The following is a 25,721-nucleotide window of genomic DNA, read 5'->3' as shown; positions in this document are numbered from 1 at the left end:
GGATGCAACTCAAGTTCACGCCATCCTCTGATGGGTTTTCTGAAACATCATGGCAGGCACAAGCGGAAGACTCCCCTGTAAATTCACACCGGCGTGAAACTGATTTCTGACCCTCCTGCCTTATTCTCCCACTGTCACCATCCCACTGTCTCACCATCAAACATGTCAGCGAAGGCTCGGGAGAATTTTGCCCAATGTGACTGGGTCAATCTTTCATCTTGTATCTGATTTTCCACTGATGAGAACAGGTTACACTTTGGAATGCGAGGAAATGGTCAATCAGCAAGGGACAAGAGCTCAGAGAATTCTGAAAGCACATTTGATGAATATCAGCTCCGGTAGAGATTCCTTGTAACCGATAAGTAAACACAATTCCTCGAGAATGGAGAAGTTATAGTAGTTCACACAGCTTCCTGGGAAGGCTTGCAGCCATGGATGAGCTATAACACAGGCATTTCATGAATACTTGGCAAAACCAAAGACAATTTTGTGTGATCCTTTCAACCTCAGCAGGAAATTTAAAGAACCTTTTCATAATGCAGGTGAATTACCTCACATGTGGAAGAATGCTCAAGGTCAAATTGTTTCCCGGCCAAATTGCTTAGATTGGGCAACACGGTAGCACAAGTGGCTAGCACTGTGGCTTCACAGTTTCAGGGTACCAGGTTTGATTCCCTGCTGGGTCACTGTCTGTGCGGAGTCTGCACGTTCTCCATGTGTCTGCGTGGGTTTCCTCCAGGTGCTCCGGTTTCCTCCCACAGTCCAAAGACATGCAGATTAGGTGGATTGGCCATGCTAAATTGCCCTTAGTGTCCAAAAAGGTTAGGAGGGGTTATTGGGTTATGGGGATAGGGTGGAAGTAAGGGCTTAAGTGGGCCGGTGCAGACCCGATGGGCCGAATGGCCTCCTTCTGCACTGTATGTTCTAGAATTTGAGGTTGTGAAATTAAAGCCAAAGGGAACAAAAGGGAAAAGATGGCTGGTTAGAGAGCATGAGAAAGTCGAAATGTTTCGAAACATCATTGTTCCAAAAAAGACAATTGTCTGAGGATATCTAACACAGTCAAACTGCAAGGAGAAATGGTTAATATTCAGGTCAATGATCTGAAAGCTCAACTTAGAATATAAATTCATTCACAGGTTAGTCGTGGACATTGTATTTGGCTGGATTTAAGAGCTCTTGTCTTTTTATAAAGCAGCCTGTGTGATATAAAACCATGTAAATGTACAAATGGAGAAATGGTGTGTGTGTTTTTCTTTTCAACATTTAAAAGTAGATTAGGGTTGCCAACTCTGGTTGGATGTATTCCTGGAGGTTTGATCACATAACGTCTCCAATGGCCTTGACCCATCATTGGTTGCCAAACAAGTCCATTCGCACAGGACAGCACCTCTCTGTACTTTAATTGGAAAGTGGACAGACTCTTCATTATCTGATTGAATGACCCTCGACTGTCAAAATTCCAATATCTCCAATATTTTTAACTAATCAATGGAAGTGTCCAAAGAAAATGAAGGGAGCATCCAATTTTTTAAAGTCTTCAATTATTTTTCTACCATGTTTCTCACTGCAGTGTCTTAGAGGTGAATCTTTAATTCCCAAAGACCCCAGGGCAACCCAAGAGCATTGGCAACCCGAATGTAAATTACGTAAATATGCAAGAAAATAACTGAGCTCCAGCTTCAGTTTTTTTTTTAATAATGCTCTTCAAGTCAGTTCTACCAGTAGGACTAATGCATGAAAATAGAAACAGCATGATCAAGACTTTGTTTTGGTTTCTTTGGTGAACCACAGCATGTAAAAAAGTAACAAAAGATTTTCAGTATTTCAGTCACAATTACCCAAAGATTCACATTATACACTATACAAGTTAAAATATAAATACAGTATTGTTCGGTGTGCATTGTAAAGATTAAAAATCATAGAGTAATTTTTTTTGCTGCTTATAAAGAGAAAGAGAAGACCGGAGTGGGTGGAGTAAGCAGCATATTTTCTTTTAGAAATGAATTTACTGCTGCTGACCAGACTGGTTCTCATTTTTAGAAGAGATCTTTGTTCTTACTGCACCTGAACCACAGGATCATTTAATTGATTTCTGTCCCCTTGAAATCTCTCCATGATTGAATTCAAATCAGTGAGATTTGATTACTCTCATTACAGCTTGTAAATGGCTTCTAAGCAAATTTGCCATATATATCTAGAAATCTGAATGAAAATCAGATCTTGAGAATAAAAAATACATTGTCTTGAAATTCGAATCAAAATGGCATACTGAGATCTATTCCCACAGTGCAAATTGTAAAAGCCTGTGGCACTTGACAGATTCCCAAGGGTTAACAGCAGAAATGTTACAAAAATATATAGTTCCGTTTTCCTCTATCCCGTCCTTTCAAAGCAAATAAAAAATCCCAAGAATTAAACTAAGTTGCCATACGTTATCGCCAACATATGCTATACAGCTGCCACATTCAGACATAAACATTCATTTAAAAAATGCACTAAGATGGTTATATATACAAAAATTAATTTATTTTTTTGTTTTTTTTTACAAAAAAAAGTAGGTTTATATTCACCCTTAGAAAAAGGCAGCTCCATATTGTAGTGTGGTTAGTGAGGGCTGCAAAAAGCTGCCATGTCTGACAAAGTTAATATATTAGCACTTTGACCTCTGAAAGAACCAAATGGCTTTGGAAAGGTCATGTAGCGTCCTTTTGCACTTGCTATTCTGATTGCTTGTATCCAGGTGAGTTAAAGAGCAGCTTCACAATGCAGTCTCTGGGCTTGATCCCACCTTGCATCCTTAGAAATACAATACACAGGAGTCTTGTAGCTGTAGAAGTGAAAGATCGATTGAGGAACGTAGTGTTGAATGTTTTTTGAATCAGACAATTAATCATCCAGGCTCTGCAAAAACAGTTTCCACTCACATTAATGCGCCATAACCTTTTCCATTCTCTGGTCACGTAAAACTGCTTATTATAGAGATCAAAATAGTGTATTTGGAGTAGCAATCAAAATGGTGCTCATGCAGCCACCAGATTACTACAAAGCAGCATGTTAACACCTTCTTTTCCTTCATACGCATACTTGCAACAACGTAAAATGTGGCAAGAAAGTAAATTAAAATATCCACTAGGGGGCACTGAAAGAACAGCGAATCATTTGATCATATACCTGAAATGAATGCAATAAATAGTGAAATGTGTTTTTTTTTTAATTTTAAAAATATATTTCAAAATTAGCTCGACAAGATGAATAGGTATGACTGACATGTCAATCTATATTGGTTGGCAGGAATTGCTGAAAGAAACGTAACTACTTGCACATGCTGTAATAAACAGAAAACTAATGACATTAAAAGATGGTGAAAAAGGTGCAAAACACTCTAAAAATACTTTTTAGTGTTAAAATTCTCCTGCAAACGGATGTGTAGTAAATGCACATATAAATAAAATGTTTGTCCAATATTTGCAAGACAACAGTGGCAAGGAGATTTGTTGAACTGTAAAATGCTGAATATTGGAGCTATGAAATGGATGAAGATACAACAGGGCCTCAGTTTCCTTCAGCGTAAACTTAGTCAGCTCACTTTGAAATGAATGCTTTGCATTTCTTTTAATCATCACATTTTTTAAGACACTGCTGTTTGATCTTTCCCTATGTGTTTTTTAAAGAAACACTCCCCACCCCATTGTATTACTATAGGCACTGTTTGGCTCGAATTGCAAGGAACAGTTTCCCACCATTCAGTGGTGTTGTCAGTGCCCTGAATGGAATTTCCTGATCCAGCGATGATGGTGTCTGATGGGGTCTTGTGAGCTTTTCATTCCTTTTCGGTACAATCCGTGAATATACCTTTGAGAGTTCCTTTGATATGTGGAAGCTATCAAGCAGAAGAGAGAAAATAGAAAATTAATATGCGGTTATGTAAAACTGACCATAGGACTTGAACTTCAAACAGCTGGGGTTAAAATCCAGAAAAATCAAGACGATAAAGCACCACCTGTGCAAGCTATGATCAAGTCCCATGTGGCAGTCCTTGACTTGTACAAAGCTCATGAGAGAGTTGGGATGATGTGGTTGGGTTTGGCGCCTTCAAACAACGGAACAGAAAAATCAGTCAAAGTGGTTTCAGCTGTGGAACAGAATTGTGAGGAGGGTGATTTCAGTTGCTGAATGGGATTGTGAGGAGGGTGATTTCAGTTGCTGAATCGGATTGTGAGGAGGGATGATTTCAGTTGCTGAATAGGATTGTGAGGAGGGTGATTTCAGTTGCTGAATGGGAGTGTGAGGAGGGTGATTTAAGTTGCTGAATGGGATTGTGAGGAGGGTGATTTCAGTTGCTGAATAGGATTGTGAGGAGGGTGATTTCAGTTGCTGAATGGGATTGTGAGGGGGTTGATTTCATCAGTTGCTGAATGGGGTTGTGAGGAGGGTGATTTCAATTGCTGAATGGGGTTGTGAGGAGGGTGATTTCAGTTCCTGAATGGGATTGTGAGGAGGGTAATTTCAGTTGCTGAATAAGATTGTGAGGAGGGTGATTTCAGTTGCTGAATGGAGTTGTGAGGGGGTTGATTTCAGTTGCTGAATGGGGTTGTGAGGAGGGTGATTTCAGTTGCTGATGGGGTTGTGAGGAGGGTGATTTCAGTGGCTGAATGGGATTGTGAGGAGGTTGATTTCAGTTTCTGAATGGGGTTGTGAGGAGGGTGATTTCAGTTGCTGAATGGGATTGTGAGGAGGGTGATTTCAGCTGAGGAACGGGCTTGTGAGGAGGCTGATTTCAGCTGAGGAACGGGGTTGTGAGGAGGCTGATTTCAGCTGTGGAACGGGGTTGTGAGGTGGGTGATTTCAGCTGAGGAACGGGTTTGTGAGGAGGCTGATTTCAGCTGTGGAACGGGGTTGTGAGGTGGGTGATTTCAGCTGTGGAACGGGGTTGTGAGAAGGGTGATTTCAGCTGAGGAACAGGGTTGTGAGGAGGGTGATTTCAGCTGTGGAACGGGGTTGTGAGGTGGGTGATTTCAGCTGAGGAACGGGGTTGTGAGGAGGGTGATTTCAGTTGCTGAATGGGATTGTGAGGAGGGTGATTTCAGTTGCTAAATGGGGTTGTGAGGAGGGTGATTTCAGTTGCTGAATGGGGTTGTGAGGAGGGTGATTTCATTTGCTGAATGGGATTGTGAGGAGGTTGATTTCAGCTAAGGAACAGGGTTGTGAGGAGGGTGATTTCAGCTGTGGAACAGGGTTGTGAGGAGGGTGATTTCAGTTGCTGAATGGGATTGTGAGGAGGTTGATTTCAGTTGCTAAATGGGGTTGTGAGGAGGGTGATTTCAGTTGCTGAATGGGGTTGTGAGGAGGGTGATTTCAGTTGCTGAATGGGATTGTGAGGAGGTTATTTCAGTTAAGGAACGGGGTTGTGAGGAGGCTGATTTCAGCTGTGGAACGGGGATGTGAGGAGGGTGATTTCAGCTGAGGTATTGGGTTGTGAGGAGGGTGATTTCAGCTGTTGAACGGGGTTGTGAGGGGGATATTTCAGCTGAGGAATGGGGTTGTGAGGAGGGTGATTTCAGCTGAGGAATGGGGTTGTGAGGAGGTTGATTAGCAATGTGAATAGGCAATGTTGTTCCTTTGGAGATTAGCCAATGTTGTTCATTTGTTTAAGAAGGGTTGCAAGGATAATCCAGATAATTTTGAGCCTTGCGTCAGTGGTAAGAAAATTATTGGAGAGGATTCTTCGAGACAGCATTTACTCCCACTTGAAAATAAGTGGACATTTTTCCGAGAGGCAACATGGTTTTGTGAAGGACAGGTCGTGTCTCACTAACTTAATCGAGTTTTTAGATGAAATGATGACGATGTTTGATGAGAATAGGACTGTGGATGTTGTCTACATGCACTTCAGTAAGGCTTTTGACAAGGTCCCTCATGGCAGACTGGTAGAGAAGGTGAAGTCGCATGGGATCAGGGGTGAACTGGCAAGATGGATACAGAACTGGCTTGGTCATAGAAGACGGGGGTAGCAGTGGAAGGATGCGTTTCTGATTGGAGGACTGTGACCAGTGGCATTCCACATTGATCAGTGCTGGGACCTTTGCTGTTTGTAAAATATATATAAATGATTTGGAGGAAAATGTAACTGGTTTGATTAGTAAGTTTGCGAATGACGCAAAGGTTGGTGGAATTGCGGATAGCGATGAGGACTGTCAGAGGATACAGCAGGATATAGATCGGTTGGATACTTTGGCGGAGAGATGACAGATGGAGTTTCACCTGGACAAATGTGAGGTAATGAATTTTGGAAGGTCTAATACAAATGGGAAACATACAGTAAATAGCAGAACCCTTAAGGGTATTGACAGGCAAAGGGATTTGGGTGTACAGGTACACAGGTCAATGAAAGTGGCAATGCAAGTGGAGAAGGTAGTCAAGAAGGCATACGACATGCTTGCCTTCATTGGCTGGGGCACTGAATTTAAGAATTGGCAAGTCATGTTGCAACTTTATAGAACCTTAGTTAGGCCACACTTGGAATATTGTGTTCAATTCTGGTCACCGCACAGCCAGAAGGATGTGGAGGCTTTGGAGGGGGTACAGAAAAGATTTACCAGGATGTTGCCTGGTATGGAGGGCATTAGCTATGAGGAGAGGTTGGAGAAACTTGGTTTGTTCTCACTGGAATGACGGAGGTTGAGGGGTGACCTGATAGAAGTCTACAAGGTTATGAGGGGCATGGACAGAGTGGCTAGTCACAAGCTTTTTCCCAGGGTTGATGTGTCAATTACTCGGGGGCATATGTTAAAGTGCGAGGGGCAAGGTTTAAAGGGATTGTACGAGGCAAGTATTTTACACAGAGGGTGGTGGGAGCCTGGAACTCGCTGCCGGAGGAGGTGGTGGAAGCAGATACGATAGTGACATTTAAGGGGCATCTTGTCAAATACATGAATAGAATGGGAATAGAGGGATATGGTCTCCGGAAGGGTAGAGGGTTTTAGTTCAGATGGGTAGCATGGTCAGTGCAGTCTTGGATTGCCAAAGGGCCTGTTCCTGTGCTGTAATTTTCTTTGTTCTTTGTTACTTATTTCAGCTGAGGGACGAGGTTGTGAGGAGTTTGATTTCAGTTGTGGAACGGGGTTGTGAGGAGGATGATTTCAGCTGAGGAACGGGGCTGCGAGGTGTTTGATTTCAGTTGTGGAACGGAGCTGTGAGGAGGGTGATTTCAGTTGGGGAACGGCAAGTAGAGAGGGCAGTGAGGGCATGGTGGGAAGTGTTTAAACTGCAAGGGTATTTTAAAAGTTTTTTTGCGGTAGGATTGAGGCCTCAAAGAATTGTACATGAGGTCTATTTAAATGAGATTCACGCCTCTGTCATTGCTGGCGAGAGACATGGAATATTGGGAAACGCAATCTTTCTGGACAGAATCCCATTTCCCTATTCTCTCTAGAATGTCCGCCCAGATTGCTGATCCCGCACACGGCTCGTGTGGGCTCAAAATCGCCCCATGATTAATTAATATTAGACTTTTTTTGAATTTCCCAATCTTCACTGAGTCACTTTCGTCAAGTTAAATGCAAATAATCCACATATTTAAGAGTCCTTTACTGAAATATTTCAACCAACTTTTATCGATGCATTAGAGAATATATTTTGTTGTTTCAACATTTGTTGTTTCAACATTTTGACCGACCACAATGCTTGCACTTTAGTTAGGCTTTTAAAAAATAATTAAATACAATATTATTGTTCAATTATTTTTGGTTCCGAATGTCAAATTGTATTATCAGTGAGTCTTACTTAGGTCAAATTATTCATGAAAGCCCCACAGAGAGAATCATTCAACTATTCTTCTCCATAGTTAAGCTTCCAAACCAGCATTTAATTTTTTAATAATCTTTATTGTCACAAATAGGCTTACATTAACACTGCAATAAAGTTACTGTGAAAAGCCCCGAGTCGCCACATTCCGGCACCTGTTCGGGTACACAGAGGGAGAATTCAGAATATGCAATTCACCCAACAACATGTCTTTCGGGACTTGTGGGAGGAAACCGGAGCACCCGGAGGAAACCCACGCAGATACGGGGAGAACGTGCAAACTCCGCACAGACACAGTGACCCAAGCCGGGAATCGAACCTGGGACCCTGGAGCTGTGAAGCAACAGTGCTATCCACTGTGCTACCGTGCCACATTTGCAACTCTAACAGCTAAAATGAATGCTGTGAAAGGAAAATGCAGGTCACTGTAGCTGATCTGGTCTTCCGCCAGCCCTGAGTATTCCATTAGTGCGTTGCTTGATAAATCATCTTTGTATTCGGCAATAATTTCTTTTCTGCCAGCTCAGACAAAATAAAATCTCCTTGCGTGAACTAATAGGCAACAGCAGAAGGAGATTTAACAATCCTCAAGAAACTGGCAACTTGCACATATTTAAATATTGAAAATTCCATCTACCAAGGTGACATATTTGGTACATGAATTACTTGCCATTTCAAGACTTGAGCCCAAATCAAAGCATCAACTGACAAATGTGGTATTGGCTGTTATGTGAACTGGTTGCTCAGTTTTAGACATCTGGGGCGTCATTCTCCGACCCCCCGCCGGGTCGGAGAATGGCCGTTGGCCGCCGTGAATCCCGCCCCCGCCGAAGTCTCCGCTCCCGGAGATTGGGCGGGGGCGGGAATCCGGCCGCGCCGGTTGGCGGGACCCCCCGCTGGATTCTCCGGCCCGGATGGGCCGAAGTCCCGCCCAGGAATTGCCTGTCCCGCCGACGTAAATCAAACCTGGTATTTACCGGCAGGACCAGGTGGCATGGGCGGGCTCCGGGGTCCTGGGGGGGGGCGCGGGGCGATCTGACCCCGGGGGGTGCCCCCACAGTGGCCTGGCCCACGATCGGGGCCCACCGATCCGCGGGCGGGCCTGTGCCGTGGGGCACTCTTTCCCTTCCGCCTTTGCTACAGCCTCCACCATGGCGGAGGCGGAAGAGACTCTCCCCACTGCGCATGCGCGGGAAACTGACAGCGGCCGCTGACGCTCCCGCGCATGCGCCGCATTTCAACGCCAGCTGGCGGGGAAACAAACGCCATTTCTGCCAGCTGGCGGGGCGGAAATCCCTCCGCCGTCGGCCTAGCCCCTCAATGTTGGGGCTAGGCCGCCAAAGATGCGGAGCCTTCCGCACCTTTGGGCCGGCGCAATGCCCGTCTGATTGGCGCCGGCTTTGGCGCCAGTCGGCGGACATCCCGCCGTTGGGGAAGAATTTCGCCCCTGGGATAAGAAGAACTTTACCTCAGTGGAGGAAATCTATCGAGTCATAAGCTGTGAAAAAACATTTTTATTTTCAACTAGACACAAAGCAGAACTAATCACTGCCATGTACAAGTAATGCTCCAGAACACATCACTGCAGAAGGGCATGCAGCTGTAAACGGGAAGAATTGATAAATCTAAAAATAGTTGGTGTACTCAAAGCTTGCACTGCTCCAGAAAACTAACAGTCAAATGTAGTCTGATGAAGCATCTTTTCTGGAAATGCTTGCAAGTATATGTTCAAATATTTAAAACACGGCATAGACCTTTTCAATCTTTCCTTCTCTCTTTCCCTCACCTTCTCCCAACACGCACAACATTGACCAAACTTACGTGTTAAGCAGGCAACTTTTGGTTTATCCCAGTATCCATTGGTTCGACACTTAATGATTGGAAAGTGGCGTTGGATAAAGCCGGCACTGCAGTGGTATCTGATCATAGAATTTATTTCATATCGAGGCTTCATCTTTCCAAACGTTCTAGCATTTTTCACAACAGGAGGTTGGCCGCAGGCAACTAAACACAAGAAAAATGGATGTTAACTTCATTGAAGGTGACTTACTTACATGTGGAAATGTGCTTCTTATTGTGCAAAGTAATGGCAATCTCTTTCTAGTCTATTATCCAAGAATTACTCGCAGACTGGTGTATTAAATTTCAATGGACATCATGGACAGACATAGGTTCATGTCATGTTCTGCTCAATTCATGATTAGAACTGCTTCAGCTCTGGAGCAGCCTAACAAAGGTTGTGGCATCTGTCAGAGATACAATCAGAGGAGATTTTCATGTGTGACAGTCCTTTCAGCTCCAAGATGTGAGGCCAAGCAGATGAGAAACAGAGAACAAGTGAAGAGGGTATTCAATAGAGTGCATACCTCTGCAATGCTGTGTGAACTCAACATTAAAATCCATTATAACATTTATGCACTTCTAGCTGATCTTTTATCCCATAAAACATTTCAGTAGAATTGGCAATCAGGTGTTCTTCACTATTCCCGGTATATTACAAATTTTGCAAGAGAACAAATGAGTGGACTTTGTCACTGCTGTTTCTTTATTACAATTATACAGCTCTTCCCTGAGCCTTTTCCTTGTAACACACAGGTCAAAATTATTCAGAGTAAAAACAATAAATGAACACAAAAATGTCACCGTTCATACTCTCGATCATTAATCCCAACTTCAAAGTGACCATACATGTCAAGTGAGGACAGGGCCAGTTCAGCTGCAATGCCCTCCACAGTTGAATAACCCACTAACCCTCTGCTGAGGCTCAAAACATGGGAATAATCAATTGGTTGAAGTATTGAAACGACAGTCAGTGTCCCAGGGAACTGTGCTATATCAAGGGAATGAAGAGAAAGGAGTTGAATCTTGTGAGGGAGCGAGGATGGAGTATCGAGTGCAAAAATATTTGAGACATAATAAGCATAATAAGACATAATAAGAGGATCAATTTTCCACTTTTGCATTCCAGGGGCACACCCAAATTGCACAGCAGGAAATTATGCACACCTGCTAATCCATGACTCTCCATCCATTAGAAAACAAAGCTTGCAGTTCACTGGTAAGTGCTTTGACTACACATAGCCAGTGCAGAAGCAGGGAATGTAGCTTCATACCGCTTTATACTGTTATCCCCAGCTTTAGTCCACTGGTGAGTCTTTGCGGAGATGTTCAAGGGCAGAAGTGAGAATTAGAAAGGGTTGGGGTCAATCACATACAGTTAATGCCAGACCTCACCTGTGCCCTTTTTACATGTGTATGTGAGGTGGTAGTTACATGGAACATCATTCCACTGGCCATCCTCGTGCCAGATCATAACGACACAGTCTTCTCCAGAATGAAAGAAACTGTCGGGCTGGTGTGGGCGCCAGTTTTCATATTGCTGTATGAGAAACAGAAATGACAGACATTAAGCAGACTCATCTGGTTTATCCATAGCTATACTCCTCCCAGGGTCAGAATGACTGTGCAACAGGGTGTTCAGAACTGACATGACAGTTTCAGCATTGTGGTACAGAAGAACTAAAGCTTCAAAGCCCAGAAACTACAATTAGGCATTTTATTCTGTGTTTTTGGGCATGATTTAACAGGACAAAAGAGAGTCCCCTTTTGGGTGCATTTAGCAGGGTGTTTCTCGGTGCTGCAGTGGCGCTATTTAATTGCACCGCTATTTAATAAACCTTTGCTGTTTTTTGGCCTCAGCAATGAATGGCCCAACGAGGCCACACTTAACTCATTTCCTTTGCTGACGAGCTCAGTTCACCAGTGTAGGAAGAGCACTTGCGGATCAAGGCACCAATTTTAAATGCCGCCCCAATCTTTTGCAACCTTGCTGCACCAAACTTACCTCTTAGGGGGTCCTCGAGCCCCCACCCCCACCTCACCCCATATCTTAAGGGCAAGGCATCCCTGGGACCAGGTTGGATGTGCCAAGGTACCTGGATGCCAGCAGGAGTGCTGTTATGCTTGGTCCATGTTTGTGCAAACCAGTGCTTTGTGGCACCCTGACGAAGTCTCCCAGGTGAGGCCGTTAATCCCAGACCTCGGGAGAATACGGCGCAGACAAATTTAAATGCGTCATTAGTATCATTTAAGTATGTTAATGTGGATCTGGCCCAGCGAGGGTGAGATCCAGATCGTGATGTCTTGCAAGATCTTGTTAAGTCTCACGAGGCATTTTGAGCTTCTCCAATCTCGCGAGAGGCCTCTCGCGGGAGTCAATGGCCTTGTCTTGTCACCAAGTAAGACACAAAGAGGCCATTAAATCGTGCCCATAGTTGCTGTGATGTTGATATTGGTGTCATACATATGCCGAATGTTGGTGTAATGTTGTATAAATTATAATAAACTGATGCACTCAAAGCAGAATTTAAGTGTAAGTGGATGAGGTAGATGCCAACATAATAGTATTTTGTTCGGAAAGATAGTGTCATTTCATTCAGAATTAAAATATGGATTGTGGGAAAAGGTTTAATAAACTGAACCATTCTGGATTCAATGGGTGCGCCCTAACCAAATGGGAACAGAGTACCATAACAAGCGCGTTTAGCCGGGTGTTCACAGAGCTCTCAGCACCATCTGCCAGGACTCTGGTTATATTCGGGGCCTCGGCAGAAAACACCTCGACAAGGCTGCAGTTAGTCCCTGTTCCTGCCCTGAGGAGCTCCGGTTCTCAGAATTCCAGTGCAGGAGACTGCCGGCCCGATCTCTCAGCCCCACCCCCACCCGCGACGTGACCCCTGAAACCCCCCTAAAGTCCCAACTCACCTATAAGGGGATCCTTGGGCCCCCCTGCACCCACAGAGTGCACCCTGGGCCCGATGGCCAGTGCATGAAAAATGCAGGAAAAAGGTGCCAGGCTGGCAGTGCCAAGGTGCCACCCTGCCCAGAAGGCAAGTACCTGAGGGCCACTAATCCCTTGGGAAACCCCCACAAGTGTTGTCCGTCTGGTGCCCGTTTGTGGCGACCAGCACTGAACAGAGCTCGCCCAAGATCTTTAAGGCGAGGTGTTTAGATCGCATGTCTCGGGTAGGTCATGGGAATGTATATTAGTGTAAAACCAGCTGTCTTCCTCTAATATGCAAATTTGCAATACAGTGATCCTACCCACAATGGGCAGGACTCGTGACATCTCTCAAAATCGCTTGAGATCTTGGGAGGCATGCAGCGAGATTCTCCCAAATCCCCGCGATGGCCCGACGCCAGCGTATAAAATGGCGCGAACCACTCCGGCGTCGGGCCGACCGGAAGTCGCGGAATCCTCTGCGTTTCTAGGGGCTAGGCCGGTCCCGAAGGGCCAGCGCGAGTTAGCGCATGTGCAGAACCATCGGCGTGGTTCCGCGCATGCGCAGACTGGCCGGCGTATTCTAGCGCATGCGCAGGGGGGTGTCTTCTCCGCGCCGGCCATGTCGGAGCCCTACAGTGGCCAGCGCGGAAGGAAGAAGTGCCCCCATGGCACAGGCCCGCCCGCAGATCGGTGGCCACCGTGGCCCGCCCCCCACCCCCGAGGACCGCACCAGCCAGGTCCCGTCGGGTGGGACCAGCGGGACTGGCCAGGAATCAACAGCCGCTCGGCCCATTGGGGCCTCGAGAATTGCTGGGGGGGGCCCGCTGCCAATGGCCCCCGACTGGCGTGGCGTGATCCCCACCCCCGCCCGAAAACTGGCGCCGGAGAATATGGCAGCCGGCGTCGGAGCGGCGGGGCAGGATTCACGCGGCCCCCCAGGGATTCTCCGACCCGGCGGGGGGTTGGAGAATCCAGCCCCTGGTGAGCCGTTTAGATCCCGGAAGAGGGATCTCCTTTTTTTTTAATGCATTTAGAGTATGGCCGGAGTGTGGCGGCTAGGGGCTTTTCACAGTAACTTCATTGCTGTGTTAATGTAAGCCTACCCGTGACACTAATAAAAATTTTAATTTTTTTTCCAATTAAGGGGCAATTTAGCATGGCCAATCCACCTACCCTGCATATCTTTGGCTTGTGGGGGGAGACCACGCATTCACGCAGAGAATGTGCAAACTCCGCACGGACAGTGGCCGAGGGTCGGGATCAAACCTGGGACCTCAGCGGCGAGAGGCAGCAGTGCTAACCACTGCGCCACCATGCTGCCTAAAAGAGAGATCTCCTGGCATCTATTGACCTTGCCGCACTCCCTTTTGGGCGCAATGTAGCCGGTAAATCACATCCAATGTCTAATTGTTCCATGAACCTGCATTGCAGACATTCAGAGTACGACCTGCCACATGGCTCTTGTGCTGTAAGGCTTAATACCTCACAGGTCCTGTGCTGTAATGTCTCAGCATCTGTTCCTGGCTTTAAGAATACAAAACCTGATACCCCAAGTTCTTGTACGATAATGATTTGGGGCCTGACTTACATCCTGAGAAATAAGATTCAGTGCACCTGTCAGACATTTTAGCATATGATTCAGTTTCTAACTGCCCTCTATCCTAAAGCAAGTGATCACATTTTTTAGGAATGCTTTCCCTCATGTGATTTCAATGGATGTCTGCCATTGCCGAGAACCAGCTTTCTTGTTTCTGAGTTGCACATAGGCCCTTCAAAAGAAACATAATATATTTTACTAAATTCATGAAGTTCTGAAAATAAAATGCTATTTGGACAACTCCAAAATATCATTGCACATCAAGATTTTTTGGGTGTTGGTTAGGAGATTCCGGTTTTACCTTTGTACGTGAAACAATATTATAAGAGAACTGATAAAACAGCCAAAATGCAAATCTGCCAAGAAGTAACAATTCACTCCATGAGCAATTTGGTCTGAATTTTATTCCTCTGGCTTGCTTCAGCATGAATATCTGTTTTCTCATTTTGCAATCAAACAAATAATACTGAATGTGATGCTAAATAAATATTCTTAATTTGGTCTCTCAACTTCCGTGCTTTCTCGTCAAAATTCAAGTTCTGATCCTTACCATAAAGAGGCTGACTTTCACAAAAATATTTGAAGTTCAAAATATATTTACAGTTCATAAATTATCAATAAATGAATTCATTTAAATCAGGGCTGAAAAGGACATCAGTTGAATATTCTTGGACCCCGCCCCCACAAAAACGCAACCGCAAAATAGTTGCATTGATTTACACCCTAGCATCATGATATGTGACCTATCTGCATTTCAAGATAAAATTTAAATAGGTGTTTAAATTAAAATAGAAAATGCTGCGAATTTGCAAGTCATCAGTTCAGCAAAAAACAAAAGATTGGGCGAAATTCTCCGGTATTGGCGCGATGTCCGCCGACTGGCGCCCAAAACAGCGCAAATCAGTCGGGCATCGCGCCGCCCCAAAGGTGCGGAATGCTCCACATCTTGGGGGGCCGAGCCCCAACCTGAAGGGGCTAGGCCCGCGCCGGACTAATTTCCGCCCCGCCAGCTGGCGGAAAAGGCCTTTGGTGCCCCGCCAGCTGGCGCGGAAATGAGATCTCCGGGCGGCGCATTCGCGGGTGCGTTAGCGGCCGCTGACGGCATTCCCGCGCATGCGCAGTGGAGGGAGTCTCTTCTGCCTCCGCCATGGTGGAGACCGTGGCGAAGGCGGAAGGAAAAGAGTGCCCCCACGGCACAGGCCCGCCCGCCGATCGGTGGGCCCCGATTGCGGGCCAGGCCACCGTGGGGGCACCCCCTGGGGCCAGATCGCCCCGCGCCCCCCCCCCCAGGACCCCAGAGCCCGCCTGCGCCGCCTTGTCCCGCCGGTAAGGTAGGTGGTTTAACCTACGCCGGCGGGACAGGCATTTTAGCAGCAGGACTTCGCCCCATCCGGGCCGGAGAATCACGGGGGGGGGGGGGGCCTGCCAACCGGCGCGGCGCAATTCCCGCCCCCGCCGAATATCCGGTGCCGGAGAATTCGGCAACCGGCGGGGGCGGGATTCACGCCAGCCCCCGCCGATTCTCCAACCCGGCGGGGGGTCGGAGAATCTCGCCCAAGTTAACAGTTTGGTCAAAACCTGATTTAATATTTCCAGCGTCTTTTTCTTTTAACTTTGAATAAAACCTCTTTATTTTTTGGTTCAGATCCAATCGTGCATAAGTTGGACACAACATCGGTTGTGAGGCGGTACAGTGGCACAGTGATTACCACTGCTGCTTCACAGCACCAGGGAAGCTGGTTCAATTCCGACCTCAGGTGACCGCCTGTGTGAAGTTTATACTTTCTCCCCGTGTCTGCGTGGGTTTTCTCCGGGTGCTCTGGTTTCCTCCCACAGTCCAAAGATGTGTGGGTTAGGTGGATTGACCATGCTAAATTGCCCCTCGATGTCCTTCACCATCAAAATCCTACGATCACCATAGGCCAGAATCAAAATTGGACCAGCACATAAATTCTGTGGCTACAGGAACAGGTAAGAGGCCGGATATTCTATTTTAACTCGCCTCCTGGTTCCACAAAGCATCTTTTCTACTTCCAAGCCACAACTCAGGATTCACAAGTAATAGAACGCTCTCTATTTTCCCTGGATGAGTGCAACACCAACAATACTCGAGCAGCTCAACACATTCCAGGGCAAAGTAGACTACTTGCTGGCACCCCATCTTAAACATTCTCTCCCGCCACCACTGGCCCACCGTGGCTGCAGTGCGCACCGTATACAAGACGCACTGCAGAAACCCACAAAACCTCTCCACGTGCACCCTCCAAACTCGCAATCTCTACCACCTCAAAGAACGTGGGCGGTGGGCACATTGGAATACCATCTCTTGTAAATTTCTCTTCAACTCACACTATGCTGACTTGGAAATATATCAGCATTCTTTCACTGTCACTCGGTGCCTAACTAACATACCAACATCATACTGTTAACAGTGGATTAAGAAGGGCAACTAGGGATGGACAAGAGATACTGACCTTGCCAAATTGCCCACATCCCAAGAATAAAAGGAATAACAAACATATGAAAACGGTTATGGTCGGGGCAGAAAATGAATGAGTCTTCAAATGGATTCTGAGGTATAAGTAATATTCTAGATTGAGTATTTAAATTAATCAAACATATTGTTAAAAATCCCTTCATTACCTATTTAACCTCTGCTTCCACTGCAAGGGGCTGGTTTAGCACAGGGCTAAATCACTGGCTTTTAAAGCAGACCAAGGCAGGCCAGCAGCACTGTTGAATTCCCATACCAGCCTCGCCGAACAGGCGCCAGAATGTGGCGACTAGGGGCTTTTCACAGTAACTTCATTTGAAGCCTACTTGTGACAATAAGCAATTTTCATTTCATTTCATTTTCATCCCAATATGATTTCTATGTAGGAAAAGATATACTGACATTGGAAGCAATCCAGAGAAGGTTCACTCAGTTGATCCCAGGTATGGACGGATTTTCTTTTGAGAAGAGGTTGGGTAGATTGGGCCCATACTCACTGGAGTTTAGAAGAATGAGAGGTGATGTTATTGAGACATATAGGGTTGGATTCTCTGTCAGCCCATGCCGATATCATAGAACCATAGAATCGCGCTGAGGACCCTGGTTCGATCACGGCCCACACTGTCTGTGTGGAGTTTGCACATTCTCCCCGTATCTGCGTGGGTTTCACCCCCCACCACCCAAAGATGTGCAGGTTAGGTGGATTGTCCACGCTAAATAGCTCCTTAATTGGAAAAAAATTATTGGGTGCTCTAAATTTACTTTTAAAAATCACAGAATCATAGAATTTACAGTGCAGAAGGAGGCCATTTAGCCCATCAAGTCTGCAAGTTCCCTTGGAAAGAGCACCCTTCTTAAGCCCATGCCTCCACCCGGTAACCCAGTAACACCACCTAACCTTTTGGACAATAAGGGGAAATTTAGCATGACCAATCCACCTAACATGCACATCTTTGGACTGTGGGAGGAAACCGGAGCACCCGGAGGAAACCCACGCACACACGGGGAGGATGTGCAAACTCCTGAGGTTGGAATTGAGCCCAGGTCCCCGGAACTGTGATGTAGCAGTGCTAACCACTGAACCACCGTGCTGCCTATTGGGGTCCACGATAGGGCAGGGATAGGGCACTGATCCAAACGCAATATTCCGATACCCTGCTGGCGTCGGAATCAGGGTCCACATCTGCGCGCCATCGGGGGGGGGGGGTGCAAATGAGTTTAAATGGGTCTTAATGACCCATTTGCATCCATTCAGTGGGCCCAGCACCCTGTGATCCGGCCCTCCGTGATTCTCTGCCCCAGGGCTGGGAATAATGCGGGCGCGGATCACTTGTGGTCTCTATCAGCATGACCCTGGTGTGGTGGACCTCGTGCGGTGGCCCAGGAGCTAATTCCTTTGGAGAGTTGGCCCAGAGACCACCCTCCCCTCCCCCACGATACACAACCCCTTCGATACCAGACCCATCCCCACAGACTCCCTTTATAGGGAGAAACCCCAGGGATCTCATGAATAGGTAGACCCCCCCCCCCCTCCTCTCCCAGGGACCCCTGTAAAAGGTAGACCCCCTCAGGGACACTTGCAATAGGGAGACACCCCCCCCCCAGTACCCCTAACTAAGGGGTTAGTTAGACCCCCTAACTAAAGGGACCCCCCCTCCCCCACCACAGGGACCCCCAACTAAAGGGGGTCCCTGAAGAGGGATCCTCCCCTCTCAGTGCTGCTCTGCCTTTCGGGTGTAACGAGGCCGGTAGACGACGCCCAAATGTCAAATGATCTTTTTTCGATCACAATTTGCTTTATTGATTTGCAGCAGCTCATTATTTTAACTAGCTTACAGAAAATTAATTTAAAATGTACATTGTGTGTACATGAAAATCTTAAATGACGACACCAGCACTGAGATATCCTGGTAATATTTCAGACATGGGTTCTGAATGGTCTTGGCAATGCTGCTTTGTGTGGCCGTTGCTAGACTGTACTAAGTGCCAGAACACTGAATCAGACTGGAACGCCTTGTCGAAATTGGGCCAAATCTGATAAAGCAACTCATTAAAACATTATTTCAGCCAAGTTGCTTAAATTAAGCAGGATTGTGCCGTTTGAATCACTTATGTAGATAAAATGTAGGATTCACTGCATAACAGTAACTTCCCTTCACTTTTTACTTTTCAAGACGGCACAGTGGCACAGTGGTTAGCACTGCTGCCTGACAGTGCCAGGGACGCGGGTTCAATTCCAGCCATGGGTGACTGACTGAATGTTTGCACTTTCTCCCCGTGTCTGCGCGAGTTTCCTCCGGGTGCTCTGGTTTCCTCCCACAGTGCAGAAATACACTGGTTTGGTGAATTGGTCATGCTAAATTGCCCCTTAGTGTTCAAAAGGTTGGGTTGGGCTGCGGGGATAGGGTGGGGGCAAGTACCTCGGTAGCAATTTCCTTCAGGGGGTCGGTTCAGACTCGATAGGCCAAATGCCTCCTTCTGCACTGTTGGGATTCTATGATTCTCCTAAGTATGTTTCTTACATAGAATATATTTCATGGAATGTACTGTACCTTAAAAGTATCCCTTTACAATGTTTATCCCGTGAACTGCAGTACAAAATGGTTATATATTAATACTGTTTTACATAAAGTAATTTTCTTTGCCAGTAATGAACCTCATCATCAAAATAGAGACCAAACCAAGAACCACAGGCCAGAAACGTTAATTGTTTTTCTCTCCACAGATGCTGTTGGACCAGCTGAGTATTACCAACATTTCTTTGCTTTCATTTCTCATCTCCAGCATCGGCAGTATTTAGCTTGAATCAATTCTGGCTGTAAAATACACGTCGAGTGTTTTCATAATTTGCGTAAGGCTTCAAAAATGTTAACAGTTTGAAAATTACCGTAGCATTTTTCCCTCTTAAAGGCTTAAACGTTTGAAATTTTAAAAAATAATTGGAATTAGTAGTTATTGCAAACTACAGTATATTCACACCAAACGTTAGACAGCTTTTGAAAATGCTTCATCTATCTTGTTCTGTTCACCCAAATTGGGAAGCAGATGTACAACATGCAAACGTCAAAGCTACAATAATTACATGTATAATATTTAACTTCTAACTTGAAGCCTGAGGAAAAAAGGCAAGTAATGTCTACAACCATAACATCTGAAAAGCTATCAAAACAGATTATATCTCCTCATGAGCCTTGCTATTTCCTAAACTGACGCAAGCTGTGAAATACGGCCAAACTAAACCACTTGACGAAGATAAATTGGGTGACGTGTCCATATTTGACCACTGCTCATGATAACGCAAGACTTCCACTGTGAATTAGCAGCATAGCCAACTTGCAGAATGATTTCAAAAGCTGTACTGTCGCTGGTTTACAAAAATTTATAATGCTAGATATGTTTAAGGGGAATCTAGATAAGTATGCGAGAGAGAAAAGGATAGAACAATATGTCACAGGGTGAGATATGTAATAGGGTTGTGTGGAACATAAACACTGCATAGACCTATTGGGCCAAATGTCTAGTTTCCGTGTTGTACATTCTAAATACTTCTATGGACGGGTTTTTCCGACCCCGTTCAAAGTAAAAGGACCTTTGGCTGGGCCACCAATTCTCCCATGGCGGGTCCCACTACAGCGGGAGTGGAAAATCCTGGCCTATGCAATGTCACAGCAGCAAGGTACAAAGGAAATACTACATTATACAGCTTTAATTTTAGCTTCCATACTCTGGGTTTTGGATCACACTAGCAACATGAGTCATCAACATATATGTAAGATGTCAGGTTAAATATGGCATGGATAAATTTCAGACACATCGTTTAGCCACCATATTAATAAAATGAGCGCCATAAAGTTGTCAAAAGAGATGTGTTCTTAAGACAATAAGACCATAAGACATAGGAGAAGAATTAGGCCACTCGTCCAATCGAGTCTGCTCTGCCATTCAATTATGGCTGATATTTTTCTCATCCCCATTCTCCTGCCTTCTCCCCATAATCCCTGATCCCCTTATTAATCAAGAACCTATCTATCTCTGTCTTAAAGACACTCAGTGATTTAAAGTGTAAAGTATGGGTGTCTAATGGTAAATCAAAAAGGTTAAATTTTATCTGAGGGCACCTTTCGCCACTTATTCCCCTTTTTGAAAATCTGGGCGTGATTTTTCAGGTCCATTTGTCACGAGGCAAGTCGTATTATGGTCGCTGAATCTCGCGAGAGAGCCATTGAGGGATTTGTGCCAACGAGATCTCGGTTTGAGGTCTCCCCCACCAGACCCCTGCCCCCCCTCCCTCCCCCACAGGTGGCGTGATCAGGTTCACGCTCTGATTTCCATTAATCTGCATGTATTTTAATATCATTAGAGGGCTTTACGCCGTACCTTCCAGCCCACATGTAATGCTCTCCCCCCGGAGGCGTGATGAAAATGGAAACCAGTTATGATGACCTCGCTGGGGTTGGGGAGGTGCCTTGGGGCCCTTGGGTTGTGGGCTGAGGCTGGGAAGTGCCCCCTGGCAACCTGACAGTGTCCCAGTGGCACTGAGAGAGGGCAAACCCTTTTCCATTGAGGGAGGGATCTTCACCTTACATATGGTGGTAGGGAGAAGGGTGTACACTGGCGAACACACAGGGTGCAGAGAGAGGGGAAGAGTGCCGCCCAATACTCCAATGGTGGGGGAAGGGTGGGGGGCCCAAAGCTTATGGAGAGGGTCCTCTAATGCCATGGGATGAGGGGGGTTGCAGTGTGGAAGGGAGTTATTTTATCTCGTACAACAGGGTGCCTTTTAAAGTTGGTGCCCCGATCTCTGTGTAGCCGAGCTTCCTGGCTCTATCAGGCCCCACCTTGGCAGAATGATGGCGCAAACGTCGCCCCCAGTTTTTGTCGACAGTGTCAGAAGATCTGTTCAGAAAACTTGGTTGTGTTTCTGGAGAGAAACATGCCTGTTTTCTGTCATTGTTTTGGAAAATTCTATCCTCTATTTCGAAAGCAGCAAAAGAGCTAAACACATTCAATTGTACCAATCATTCAGTAACAACTGTTGCAGACTGCAACAATGCTGGAAGGAAAACAGCTGAAGGTGTTTAGGCCGAGGGCACTACCCCGAGGAGCTCCTGCAGCGATGACTTAAATAGTCCCTGCACATCTTGGGTACTCCCCAAATCCGATGCTGGGGAGCCAGGAAGCTATGGGCCAATGTCTCAGCCCCAGGACATCACCACACAAAATCCTCAAGGTAGTGTCCTGGTACAACAATCTTCAGCTGCTTCATCTGTCATGGTTGTGTCAGATGCCTATAAAATATATGAGGAAAATGGAAACTTTAATTATTTTAAAAAAGGCACAAGTCAGAAGTGTGATGGGATACCCTCCAATTGCCTTGATCAGTGCATTCCAACAATGCTCATGAAGCTTTACCACATTCAGGACAGAATAGTCTGCTTGGTCAGAACCCCATCAACTACCTTAAGCATTCAATCCCTCAACCACTGGAGCACCATTACTACAGTGTACCATCTAGTAGATGTACTGCACAAACTCACCAATACTCCTTCAGCAGCACCTTCCAAAGCCACAAACTCTACCACATTGAATAATTAGGGCAGCACATGCATGGGGAACCATTTCCCACAAATCCCCCCCACCCCCCCCCCCCACCCCCCACCCCAAGAATCACACCATCCTGACTTGGAAATCGATTGGCATTCCGACCGGCTGGACAGACCCAGCAAAGGTGGCAGCAGAGTGGTATGCAGTCACAAGAGAGTTAGTCTGGGGGTGCACAATGTTGACTCTGGACTCTGTGAGGTCTCGTAATATCAAGTCAAACATGGGCAAGGAAGCCTCTTGCTGTACCATCTAGTGCCCCCTCCAACTTAATAAACATCCCAAAGAGATTTGACTGATGACAGCTTTTAGCGTTGATGTTACAAAAAAGAAAAAAAGAACAGGAAAATGGCAAATTGACCGAAGTGTATTTTGGGAGAAAGCTAGTCCTTACAACTTTAAAAGGTTTAGTACTAAATGTGAAACATCCCCAGGTTGTTTCATGGACCAAATTAATTCACAACACAGGTTCACACCAAAATGGATTACACTACACACAGTGTGGGTGGGGGAGGGGCACTCAAACCTCCCAACATCAGTGTGTTTGGCAATCAGGATCTGATTTACTAGTTATACTGCTGCTTTTGATTTACTGTTCACCTGAAACATCTTGTACCATTGGAAGATTGGCAGTCTCACAGCAACCACAACCTAGCGGACTGCAGTTAATCCATCAAAGTGTGCTGCATTTTTTTAAATGATCTAGTGTCCAGGCTGAGAAGTTTCCTTTCTCTTTTAGCACCAAGCAAACCATGGTCACTGACTTGGCACAACCACATATCTTGTGGCCATTGAACAGGCTGTGAGTAAATTGATTCACACCCAATGATAAATAAAGTGAAAATCTGATATCATCTGGTGTCACTGGAACTTCAGAAAAATATGTGAAATGGGCCATCCTGTCACCAGTTGCGGTTTTCATTAAGGCTGTGCCAATTATTCAGTCACTAAGGATCAAGTTCTATCTGCGTCTGGTCTCGGCTGTCATCCATAGATCTTCATAACTTCATAAAATATGTATTGTTTTCAGGAGAGAGCAGTGAGTGTTTCAAGTGTATTCTTTAATTATGTATAAATTATATTTTTATGTGAAATAAGAATAATTAGAAATGTTCAACTTTTAACAGCGTGGTTTGGCGAAGGGGCTGGTGAACCAATTGTGGATTCCCCAAAGATTTTCTTTCAGGAATTATTTTTGTCTTCTACATTTCTTCGAATGAAGATAGATAATTGTTTCGTGATACACAGAAAAAGCGGAAAGAAACTGAATCTTAAGTGAATTCCAAGTTAGTGAAAAAAATCCAAGTGTGTTTTGTAATTAAACATAAAAGGTTGTTCTGGGTAACAGCAGAAAGCTACAGGAAACACTTTCATTTAAATTGCTATGAACAGCGAACAACAGCGTGGTGTAGTTGATAGGAGGCCATAGCAGCAGTGATGTGACAGAGACAGCTCCCACTGTTATAATGAGAATCATGCCAATAAATATCGCTACCGTTAACACCTGTCCTTACTTGGGAATGAACAGTAATTAGGAGCAATCTATTTTTTCTGTTCGGCACCAGGATCCTATCGCAATTTAATTGTGCACTCCTGTCCTTCACTGTGAGTAATATTCACAAGGGAGGCCATGTCAATGCAGATTGCCTGCTTTCCAGTCAGATGTTGACAGGTTCAAGTGGCAGAGCTGTCAATTGTTGGAACGTGCCTGTCTCCATTGAAAGAAATGCATGAATTCTCAGCTGGTCTGCCGGACAATAACCTGGTTACATAGGATGATCCATCAGTGGAGGTGAAAACAGAATAGGTTGACTGCAAATGCAACTGAAATGCCACTGAAAATAGCTATGGTGAAACCTTCTTTCCTCATTCACTCATCAAAGAGCAGGAAGGGAAACAATAACCAGAACCGTCACCTAAAAAAAATCAGTATCTAATTTTTGTGCAAATTTTTTGTTTCTTAACTAATTCTCAACAATTAGGGCCATTTGAAGCCACGTGCCTTATTAGCTCTTGACCTCCCTGAGGTCTCCTTGACACATTGGATGTTTATGACACATTTATCACCTCCACGGAATATACTGAAATTTGGTTTTGTTGAAAGCAATTCTATTGTTCACTGTGATTGTGGAAGGAAAAAGGTGCTGCCTTCCCCAAATATTTTGCTTTGTGAGTGATCTGCCTACAATTAAGACTGAACATGATCCTTTGTAATATAGGGTTGATTTCTATATTAAAATGGACAATTTAAAGGATATGATACACATTCTCTGACTCCTCCTTAGAGAACTCATAACATGAACTGTCCAGAAAACTCATTGTTGTCTAAAGTGTGACTCCAATTTTGTGACGCACAAGTGATTCCATATTTTGTTCCATTAATTTTTTTATTTTGCTGCATTTCTGACTTGTAAATGGGGTTTGTGGTGACTTAGAGGTTTCCTTGTTGTACACAAGTGTTGCATTGCTGAGGGGCTCCACCAGGTGGAGCCATTTACCAACCCCTCCCCGTGTTTGCTGGAACCTGCAGCCAGAAAACCTTACACCATTTAGGTCATTTCAGATTGTGAACTAATAATAAGAAGAATCTTTATTAGTGTCACCAAAGGGAGGTGGTGAAACTTTCTCTTGTTTTATAGTAATAATAATCTTTATTGTCACAATAGGCTTACACTACCACTGCAACAAAGTTACTGTGAAAATCCCCTCAGCACCACACTCTGGCGCCTGTTCGGGTACACGGAGAGAGAATTCAGAATGTCCAATTCACCTAACAAGCACGTCTTTCTGGACTTGTGGGAGGAAACGGGAGCACCCAGAAGAAACCCACGGGGAGAAAGTGCAGACTCCGCACAGACAGTGACCCAAGCCGGGAATCGAACCTGGGACCTTGGCACTGTGAAGCAACGGTGCTAACCACTGTGACACCGTGCCGCCCTACCAACTTCCCAGGGAATAATTACTCCATGAAAAATGGGTGCTGTGGATTTATACACGCTGATAGCTGGTGCATCTCAACTACCTGATGTCTAAACATTTAGAAGAATGAGAGGGGATCTTATAGGAACTTATAAAATTCCAGCAGAATTAGACAGGGTAGATTCAGAAAGAATGTTCCCGATGGTGGGGGAGTCCAGAACTAGGGCTCGTAGTTTGAGGATAAGGGATAAACCTTTTAGGACTGAGGTGAGGAGAAATTTCTTCACCCTGAGAGTGGCAAATCTATGGAATTCACTACCACAGAAAGTAGTTGAGGCGAAAACATTGTGTGATTTCAAGAAGGAATTAGCTCTTGGGGCTAAAGGGATCAAGGAATATGGGGGGAAGGTGGATTCAGGATTTTGAACTTGATGATCATAATCAATGTAAAAGTCACTTACGTCAAATTTGGAATTTATTGCAGTGATTTATTTACGACAAATATGCTTTGAACAAAACTT

At 45.3% G+C, this 25,721-nt stretch overlaps 1 protein-coding gene across 3 annotated transcripts in view; it reads right to left on the bottom strand.

Annotated features, from left to right (window-relative positions):
- Positions 1 to 1,675: 1,675 nt before the first annotated feature.
- LOC140429353 (uncharacterized) overlaps positions 1,676 to 25,721 on the bottom strand; it is a 272,337-nt gene continuing 248,291 nt past the window's right edge. Inside the window, exons 14-17 of one of the 3 annotated variants that reach the window (XM_072516215.1) lie at positions 11,041 to 11,185; positions 9,628 to 9,810; positions 3,744 to 3,883; positions 1,676 to 2,904 (exon numbers count right to left, since the gene is read on the bottom strand). In XM_072516215.1, the coding sequence (XP_072372316.1) occupies positions 3,759 to 3,883; positions 9,628 to 9,810; positions 11,041 to 11,185 (453 nt within the window). In that variant the 3' untranslated portion in view covers positions 1,676 to 2,904; positions 3,744 to 3,758. Of the gene's footprint in view, positions 3,884 to 9,627; positions 9,811 to 11,040; positions 11,186 to 25,721 lie in introns of all 3 variants that reach the window. The other 2 variants (XM_072516216.1, XM_072516214.1) reach the window with 2 other exon arrangements.

The sequence above is a fragment of the Scyliorhinus torazame genome, chromosome 9 (genome assembly GCF_047496885.1).
Source record: "Scyliorhinus torazame isolate Kashiwa2021f chromosome 9, sScyTor2.1, whole genome shotgun sequence".
Lineage (NCBI taxonomy): Eukaryota > Metazoa > Chordata > Chondrichthyes > Carcharhiniformes > Scyliorhinidae > Scyliorhinus > Scyliorhinus torazame.
Note: the sequence above shows the minus strand (reverse complement) of the source record. Positions and strands in the feature narration are given on the sequence as shown.